Source organism: Austrofundulus limnaeus, unplaced genomic scaffold (genome assembly GCF_001266775.1).
Source record: "Austrofundulus limnaeus strain Quisiro unplaced genomic scaffold, Austrofundulus_limnaeus-1.0 Scaffold32, whole genome shotgun sequence".
Lineage (NCBI taxonomy): Eukaryota > Metazoa > Chordata > Actinopteri > Cyprinodontiformes > Rivulidae > Austrofundulus > Austrofundulus limnaeus.
In genome coordinates this window covers 2,531,014-2,540,774 of record NW_013952434.1, presented here as the reverse complement: position 1 = coordinate 2,540,774, position 9,761 = coordinate 2,531,014, and the positions used below count along the sequence as shown (strand labels likewise).

General features: G+C 39.4%; 1 protein-coding gene across 1 annotated transcript in view; it reads left to right on the top strand.

Moving 5' to 3' along the window:
- znf704 (zinc finger protein 704) overlaps window positions 1-9,761 on the top strand; it is a 43,789-nt gene that overhangs the window by 29,497 nt on the left and 4,531 nt on the right. Inside the window, exons 3-5 of the mRNA XM_014005861.1 lie at window positions 4,411-4,514; window positions 5,409-5,686; window positions 9,138-9,238. Coding sequence (XP_013861315.1) covers window positions 4,411-4,514; window positions 5,409-5,686; window positions 9,138-9,238 — 483 coding nt within the window. The remainder of the gene's footprint in view (window positions 1-4,410; window positions 4,515-5,408; window positions 5,687-9,137; window positions 9,239-9,761) is intronic.

Genomic DNA, 9,761 nt, shown 5'->3' with positions numbered 1-9,761 from the left:
CCATCCATCCATCCATCCATCCATCCAGGAGGAAAACACAGACATCCCTCCTTCCAGCTCCTCTGGGATCTGATGTTCCAGGCCAGAGTGAATAGAAGATCCCTGGAGTGAGTTCTGTGTTAAATCGTTAACATTAAATTAAATTGATTTGCACATCAACACACTTAAGAAAGGTTCTGTTGCTTTTTTCTAGTTCAACTAACCAAAAAATTCTCATTTAAATATAAGAATCTAATACAAGCTTTTTGTACAGTATTTAATTTTTGTCTTTATTTGTTCATACATTCATTTATTGTCTATTGCACTCTGTATGTAAGAAAGACTGGGAAAAAACATCAGAAAGTCCCATTAACTCCCTAATTTAAAAGTGAAAGTTCAACACAACTTGTGTCCGCTCACACACACACATGGTCTCACTTATTTTATCTTGATAAGACCTCGCCTAAGGACTGTGTGGGAGTATTCAGCTGATCAGCATCTCTTTGACACTCCTACTGTTTTTTTTTATCTGTAAAGAGAACAGCAACTTCATTGGTCCGTGAAATTTTAAGATCTTACTTGTTTTCAAATGTTTTGTTCCTGCTGCCGGAAAGAATTGTTTTTGGAGCTAAAACGGTCAGTTTATTAATTTATTTTAATATCTGTTTTTAAATTGATCAAATTTAAGCTTGTACTGCTTTTTTATGTGTTGTTTAAATTTTATCCTAGTTTTTGATTACTGGTACGAACAGAATTTATTTGAGCAAATGCAATAAAACAACAGGTAAATTATTATTTTTTTAATTTTCAAACTTATTTGCGTTTATATTTTACATTGTGTTTCTGTTTCGTAAAGTAAAACTGGTTAGTTAAAGTGACTGAGAGCATTTCAATATTAACCTGAGAGCAGAGAGAAAGAAAACAATGTGAAACATAGCGATCATTCTTTTTGCTTAATGTAAGTGTTTTATTGTGTACATGTGAAAAAAAAATCTCAGAGAGGACAGGGACGCAGTTTTGCATAAAAGTATTTAAAGGCGGCCGTAAATTTAGCAGATAATTCAAAAAGAGGGATGTTCGTACGTTAGGAGAATACATTTAAATTAGTGTTTGTTTTATTTTTAACGCCTTTAACCGCATCTCCGGTGAAATTTGACTTTCCGTTTATGAATCGCTGGCAGCTGCAGGATGAAATTACRCAGATCTGTTTTAGTGTAATCTGCTTTAGTAAACAAGCTCTTAACTTTGTCCGCAGTTTTCCGCTGATGATGCCATACGTCCAGGATAATGCCCTCTTTCAGAACGCCTCGGGGATGGAGACATTTTATTGCAAATGATTAAAGTGAAAATATTAAAATGCACACAAAACATCTCAACGTATGAAACTCATTTCTAAGAATTCACTCAGCAATCCATTACCCAGCCTGCCCTGTCTCCTGTGTCACATGTATCATGTGTCCTAGCGTTTCTCCCAGCACACAAACACGCTCCCGGCRTTTGCTAATTAAAACCGTAATAACGACTCGGACATAATTTCACTTTGATAAGACCACTAATGACAAAAGTGATTTGGGAAGATTCTTCTTCTTMCCTCCACATCGTGCATTACATCTTAATTATTTGTCGTACTAATGTATTTTTCTTAAGATTGACTCGTTGGTATTTCAAGACGGACAAATTTTGGTGTAATTATTGCCTCACAGTGTCGCTGTGGAGATCATATCTATAGTCAGATGATGTCCTCCCAAGGTGACCAGGAAGTGGTTTTACTGCAACGCGGGGCGGGAGGTTATGGGTAAAAGTGACATTTGCAGCTTCTTTTCTTGATTTATGTGGACGCTGTAATGACATCACATTCAGCAGCAGAAGGAGTAATAAATTAGACATCAGCTAATGGAGGCCAGGCCTCTTTCTTTGTCGGCCAACTCTCTCGTCTCCCCTCACATCTCTGCTTTTCTGCCTGTGTAAATACACCTTTAATTGCATAATTCAGTCACAGCTGAAGTATTGATGTGAGGATAAATTTTAGGAGTCTGTCCACAACTTAAATTACAGTGAAAATTTATGTAGCAGTTGTGTAAAAAAGCTGGGTAAATGATTCAGATTATAGATCTACAATGTAAACGAACCAATTTTTGTAATTTCATACATGACATCATGTGGTGTCTTTGGACTGTAGCATTGTGTCTTAAAGGGGACATATCATGCAAAATCCACTTTTTTAGTCCATATATACATTGTGTTGTGCACTTGGAGTTGCCATGAGTGCAGAAAAGTTTAATTTGTTCTCTTCCAGTGCTGCGTAGATATCTTTTTATATACTTTTTAGGTCATATTTCCTAGTCCATTCAGTTTTCTATAGTCGCAGTATCTAAACAAGGTCATCGACTTCCAGCTAACCACTTTTGCAGTTCTGCAGGCTCATCRTCTTCATTCTCCTCTGGCTCTGGGTCAGACTCTGGCTTCAACAAGTAAGGCTGGATGGACAAGACTTTAATCAGTTTTTGCACCTCGAGATAATCGTATCTCTGGTATCTATTACAAAAATGGTCGAAAGGTGGACAATGAGACCTGGGGGAGGGCAGGGTGTGAAGTGCCTGGTTTGCATTTAAAGAGACAGCACCAAAACAAGTTGATCTCAGACACCTCAAAACAGGGGGGCTTGTGGAGTTACAGTGAGGAGGAATTCAGACCAAAATATTGAAGTTCCACTTTATATAGACCCTAATTGGATGGTTTAAATGTGAAAAAGACTGATTCAAAGCATATGTCTCCTTTAATGCATATTATGTCTCCTTTAATGCATATTATTCTAATCATAGGAAACAATAGTACAGAGCACAGCTTTTATCCTGTGTTAAAATCAGTTTAAAGAGGCGCATTCCGAAAATAATCCCTCAGAGGTCTGGTTTAGTTTATAAAAGTAGCTCTGGAAATCCCCCWCAGCTCCTTTGGCTGATTTAAGTTGTGTCAAACACAGGTCCTCAGTCTGCAACAGGCTCTGACGGGCAAAAAATAAAACCTCAACGAATGCAGCTGGAGAAAAACACGAAAGCTACTCTGGTCTGTGAATAACCTGAAGTTAACACAAAAACAAGAAAACAGCCGAGACATTCAGAACAGGCTTTCTGACGCTTTAAATGAAACATAAACTTTTTTTTTACTTTGAAACCAAATCCTTTTTATTTTAACTAGTTGTGTATGATTTTACTTTAACCGTATTTGCAAACTGTTGCATATAGTTAAGATATATAAAATAATAATATGATTTATACAAGTCAAAATCAAATACGAATGAAAAATATGGAGCAGAACCCTCAGAWTTTATTTGCACACATTTCTACTCCGTGTGAGCTAAATTGGAGTTTGTTTTTGGTTGGAGAAAGTTAAAAAAGCAGATTTTTTTTATTCCAACTTGAATGTTTTTTTCWCCTTCTTCTGTACAAATAAAGGTACAGTTTGATTCCAGCAGTTATGAAAACTGAGGGTGTCTGATGTCATCTTCCTCCACGGCAAAGGAAGATTTCATCACTGAAGTAGAGATTTGTTTGATCATTTGACATCCACACACACACACACAAACACACACACACACACGCACACACACACACACACACACACACACACACACACACACACTGCTTTTTACATTAACGATGAAGATGCACCACAGGTACACTTTGGTAATAAAGCTGTGTTGACGTGTCTTTGTTCACAAAAACTTTATTTCTCTTGAAGGAAACAATTAAGACATCAATTAGATGAAACAAATATTTGTGWTGGATTTGTTCTGGTGTGAGACACAGATTCAGTAGTTTGTATATCACAAAATATAAGATGCACGTCACTTTTGGCCTGTTTTTATTGGGTAGTGTAACGTTTTATGAGCTCATGGTTGCATCAGATGCACAAAAAGGTAAAAACATCMAGTGAATCTAATTGTAATTGGCAGCTCATGTTTCAGTCACTGCAGGACGCAGATCTCAAACTGTTTATCTGAGAATATTTGGCCAAGAGGTGAAATTGAATTGTTCTTTGGCTCTTCATTTTTTCTTTTTTACTTGTGTTTTTTTTTAGTCTTGTTACGAATATTTTATCTATATTTTCATGTTTTTCCCCATCATTTGTTATTTCATCTTTGKCACAAGTATTCCGTGTTAATCTCTTGGTTATCTTCTAAAAGTTGACCAACTCTTTGATAAACAGCTGACAGCAACGTTACAGGTTTATGTGCAAAAACAACTTACACAGCATCACTTAACTTGATTAACAATTCAGTTCTAGCAAAAGGAGCCACTGGTGTAGTGTCATAAACCAAAATAGGACAATTTTATCTATTTTTTTCCAATTATCTGTGARTTTTTCCATCCTATAAGCAGACACAGAGGATGCTCACTGTAGATTTATTTCTTTCATGCTTTGTTTTGTCAGACGGTCTGAGGAGGAGGTGGATATGGACAAGGTGACGGCTGCCATGGTGCTGACGAGTCTCTCCACGAGYCCGCTGGTCAGGAGTCCACCTGTCAAAGTCAGTGGTGAGTAGCATGAGACAAATGCTTTTGCTCAGCTATAAATACACCTGCAGCCGTCTCAACTCAAACATGTCTGTATTCAGACATTTTCTTATCTCGTGAAGGTTGATGGATTCCTGCCACCTGCTGTGCCGTCGCAACACCTCATCAATGAACAGCACAGATAGTTTGCATCATTATTGTGGCAGGAATCTGAGGTGTCCCACCTGGAGTCACATGTTTGATTGTTTTTGATACAAAAGGTTAAAATAGGTCAAAGGCTAGACACGTCTCAGTCATACTCGTGTAAACTTGATTTTAATCACCAGTTTKACAGTTTGTTGTTTTAATGCACAAATCAAGTAAAGATTATATACGGAGCTTTTGATTAAGCGCAYGTGTTAAACTCCATCTTGACTGGCGTTGGCTGCTGAGCAGCTTTGTGTTTCATGTAAATATCTGCAGCAGTAATGAAAGACAGAAGTCTTTGGAGGAGAGACACCCCACAAAGAAGCTGTTTACTCAACAGAACTGGGTCTCTCCTCGCTCCGCCTGTTAGAAACACAAACTTCTGTTCAGCTTTTTTCTTTTTTTAATCCAATGCGTGAAGCCTTTTGTTGGTGATATTTAAAGGAAACGTTTCTTTGATCTATAAAAACCAGACCTTGTTAGCGTCTCGGTGGAATCACAGAACAGAAAAGTGAGCTTTTATTTTCCTGCATCACAGTCAGCTGTGTTGCTGTGAGGATGTATTTGTGTGAAGTGAAAATAAAGCTGAACTTACCCAAATGTCTTAGAACCATTATCTCCTTATAGGTTTAAAAGAAAGTTTAAACCACTTATCCCAAGGCCCMCTTCTGCACAGCATCTGTCTTTCCTCACACCTTTTGTTTCTGTGGTCTCATTCGCCTCCTTTAGAAGCTCTGAGTGGTTCTTGGAAGGACAACGGYTCAGCAGGACCCTTCACCCCATCGAGCAACAGCTCCTCAGGAGGCTACTGGAGCTGGTCCGCGCCCAGCGACCAGTCCAATCCCTCCACGCCTTCCCCTCCACTTTCCGCCGACAACTTCAAGCCATTCCGCGTACCGAGCCAGGGCGGCGCAGGGCCCGGCCCGACGGGGGTCGAGGATCCCAGTCTGGATGAGCAGGAYGGCAGCAGCCTGCTTTTTGATGAGCCCATTCCTCGCAAACGCAAGGTGAGTTCTGTTGTAGAGTTTAAACTGCAGCTCAACCAGTTCACTTACAGCTGTGTGCGAGTCTGTTTTCTATAGCGGGGTGAAACTCCTTTTCACGGAGGGCCACATGAGGATTTATGGTGGCCCTCAAAGGGCCAGTTGTAACTAACTGCAATGTTTTGTGCTTAACTTCRACTTGTCTCGTTGCTACGGCTGAGCACCGCTAGCGAACAGTAACTGAGCTCTGCGTAGTATTTCCTGCACAGAAACATCGTTGTCTTATAAACACTGAAAAGTTCTGCATGTACGACTGACTAAATGTGAAATAAATAATAAAGAAATACTATTAAAAGTTTTACTCACTGATGAGTTGTGGTAGATAGCTGCCGTCTTGAATTCTGAACTCTCCTGCTTTTTGACAGGGAATTCCCATTGGAGGGGCATTGCAGTTTAAATTTACAACTTGTAAGTGGGACATTCCCACCTGTTAGTACAACTGGGCTGCAGCAAAATGGAGATTTTACACAGCGAATTTCACTGGCTCCTGGTGAGTTTTGAACCCTGTGCAGCTCCACTTAGTGGTGGGATGCTGTCATTTCGCAGGTAAAATAATCGACATGCATTATGGGAGATGTAGTTTAATGTTACCGCTGACTTTAAAGCAGCTTAGTTTAAGACATTAATACATATTTCAAGCTCTCGTGGGCCACACAATATGCTGTTGCAGGTTACATTTGGCCCACGGGTCTTGAGTTAGACACTTGTTCTATAAAAATTAAGTGACCACAGAGAATGTTAGAGATGAGACAAAAAAAATTAAAGACGGACTACATATGGCTGAAGTTGTCAATTTATTTACATATCACATAAAAACAACAAAAGTTGACCAAAGTGCTTCACAATTYAGCCAAACGAACAAATAAAACAACAACAAAGAAACAGAAATATTAAAAAATATGTAAAATTGAAATAAAATACAGAAATACYACATAAACATCAGCTCTGAAAGACTCTCAAAGGAGTAAAGATGGGTTTTAAGCCTGGATTTAAAAGTTTCGACAGGCTCAGCGGTCTGAGAACAAAACGGTAAACTGCTCGACAGGTTCTGGGCAGAAACTGTAAAAACCCGATCACCTCTGAATTTCAGCTCGGATCTGGGAACATCTAAGAGAAACTGGTCGAATGAGCGACATAAAGTCTAATAAAAACGTTGCTGTCAGGTGAACATCAGCTGTTTGGCTCCTCGCAGCAGCGTGACTCAGTTATGAACATAATCTGAACCCTGACTGATGACTGAGATGAAAAATAGGACAGAGGACACACTCAGTGTTATTTCTACTGGTGATGTTACCTCTTTTTCTCACTCATCATTCCCCCTTTTCTCATTTCTGCACACGTCTGACAGCTCACTGTCACTCATTATTTCTCAGATTTCCATCCCGTTGTGCYGCTGTGCTCCTCTTCTCTGACAGTCTCATCCATCTGTCCCTCGATTTGTTCTCCCCACCATCTTCTTGCCTTGCTCTCACATGTACTCTCTTTGTCTGTCCTCCCCAAACGCTCTTCCCTCATAATTACTCCTCAGCTAGACTTGTTACAGCAAACACAAAGGTCTTTACAACCTCTGAATCTATAGGGTTCGCTCCTGTTGATGTTTGGGATTTATCAGAACGAAGAGTAAAGCAGGAGATGGAGACGCTTTGAGTGAATAAATGAAGTGAAATGAAAAGGAGCAGTGAAGCTTGGATGAAAGCATGAATATTTTCTTTAAGAGCTTTGATAACTTGTTTTAAACAAACATAAATGCAGTGTGGGTTTCACATTATCTACACGCTCCTCTGGTTTTCTTCCCTTTTTTTTGCAACACAATGCCGTTTGAAGACCACCCCCCTCAATTTAATTAACTGTGATTTAGTTCTTTAAAGCCAGCGTACACACATCAACACAAAAACGAGCTTTTGTTGTGGGAGACAAAAACAACACACGGGGGACAGATGATTGCTGCGWGCTCGAGTTTCTGCTATAAAGTGCAAAGAAAAACAGCATCTCGTCAAAATTAAATCGGTCTCCTCGACAAAAGTTCGACAGACAGGGCTTGTTGTGAAACTGGGAGGGTTGGGAGGGAAGTCTCAGGGCTTCTTCAACAACACAGTCTGACTGTGATGTAATTACTGTAGACAAATAAAAAGATAGAGGAGCGCTTCCTGCGCTGTGTCCAGTGTAGCTCCTCTTTTCTTCTTCTATAGAATAAGAAGAATAGAAGAGATGAAGCTTGTAATTAATATAAGTGAACCTGAACACATCACTCATGTTTAAATTAAAGTTATATGGTTATAAATCAGTGTATTTTAAATGGGGTTTCATTAAAAAACACAGCCTTACCTATGCAGGTTGTGTAAGTAAAAAGGATCATTGTGTCTTTTTTTTTGTGGAGCATAAGTTCAGCACAGATTAGAAAAGCCTATAGAATAGACTGTTGAAAATCCCCCTGGCTCTGGTGAGGATGATTGCAGCGACAGCAGATGAGGAAGGGCTGCCAGAGAACAATAGAGACATAGGAGCTGAGGATGATGAAGGTCAGGTCTTGGCACAGGAAATCAGTGGCCCCAAGTCACCCAGGTAAAAAAAAAAAAACACAAACAGATGCCAGGAGGCTGCGAAACACCAAAACACATCTGTGTCCTGGATGGGTTAGAAAGAAAACACTTATAATGACACAATGAGACAAGTCCTTCATCACTGAAACATGAAGGAATTTCTTCCTGGTTGTAAAAATAAAACCTGTTTTTGTCTGCAGTATGTAGCTGAATCAGGATACGATGAAGACRGTAGCATCAAAACCTTCATTTACATCATTTTTTATTTGTTTCTTTTGGAGTTTATTCTTTCTGAAAGAGACAAAAAAGGTTAATTAACCTCGTTTAAGTTGATCTACAGAATTAACTTTAATTAAAATCATATTTGAAGATATTTCTCATTGGGTTTTTATGTTTTTTTTTTCTAAAAAAGCTAAATATAAATAACAGTTTATAGTCTTTAGTGGCTTTGTTCTCCACACTTCCTTTAAATCAACTTACGTGACCACAGCTCATGAAAACATCTGCCTGCACCACAGATGTATCATTTTTCATTGTTTTTGTTTGCTGCTTTTTTTTTCAATGATCAACGACCGATGCCACGGAATAATTAGCATACGRCGATAAAGCCAAGAAGGCGAATTTTTAGCTTGATTAAACAGAYGATCTATTAATCATTAGTTCAAAGAGTTTTCTTTTACTGTTGCAGCTGCAAACTGTGATGTTTTTTTTTTTCAAGAATTAACCCCACATGTGTGTTTTTGATCTGAAAATGAAACTGGAGCAACTAGAGTTAGTGTTTATCTGAAACAGAGAGCCCTCCAGTCAGCTGGATCCTGATAGTTTTTTTTACTCTTTGTTCGGTGAAGAGCTCCACTCTGATCTGTTTTCTGCAGAACTMYATGAAGGTGATGTTCAAGTGTCTGTGGAAGAACTGTGGCAAAGTCCTGAGTACCACTGCAGGCATTCAGAGACACATCCGCACCATCCACCTGGGGTAAACACACACACACACACACACACACACACACACACACACACACACACACACACACACACACACACACACACACACCAGCTGTAGTCCACTATAGCAGCTCAGACCTGTCCTCTCGGCCATCTTCATCCTCCAAACAGCAGATCAATACTCAATAGATTTTTCTCACACTGACAAATCCTGCTCAGGCTGGGAGGCTTCAGGGTAAACAGGTGAGGTGGATAAATACAAGATTAAGTCCTTTTTTAATGATGGTTAAGAGAACCGTAGAGTTAAATAACACCAGAGTGAGCTTCATCTATCCTGTCTACTGTTAGCATCTGTCTCACCACAACTGGATCTGTGTCACAAATTATCTGTAATATTTTAACTATAAATTAGATTAGATTAATGATCTAATCTCTCCTTGGGCTGCTACCTTATCGTGGTGGAGGGGTTTGAGTGTCCCAATGATCCTAGGAGCTATGCTGTCTGGGGCTTTATGCCCCTGGTAGGGTCACCCATGGCAGACAGGTCCTAGGTG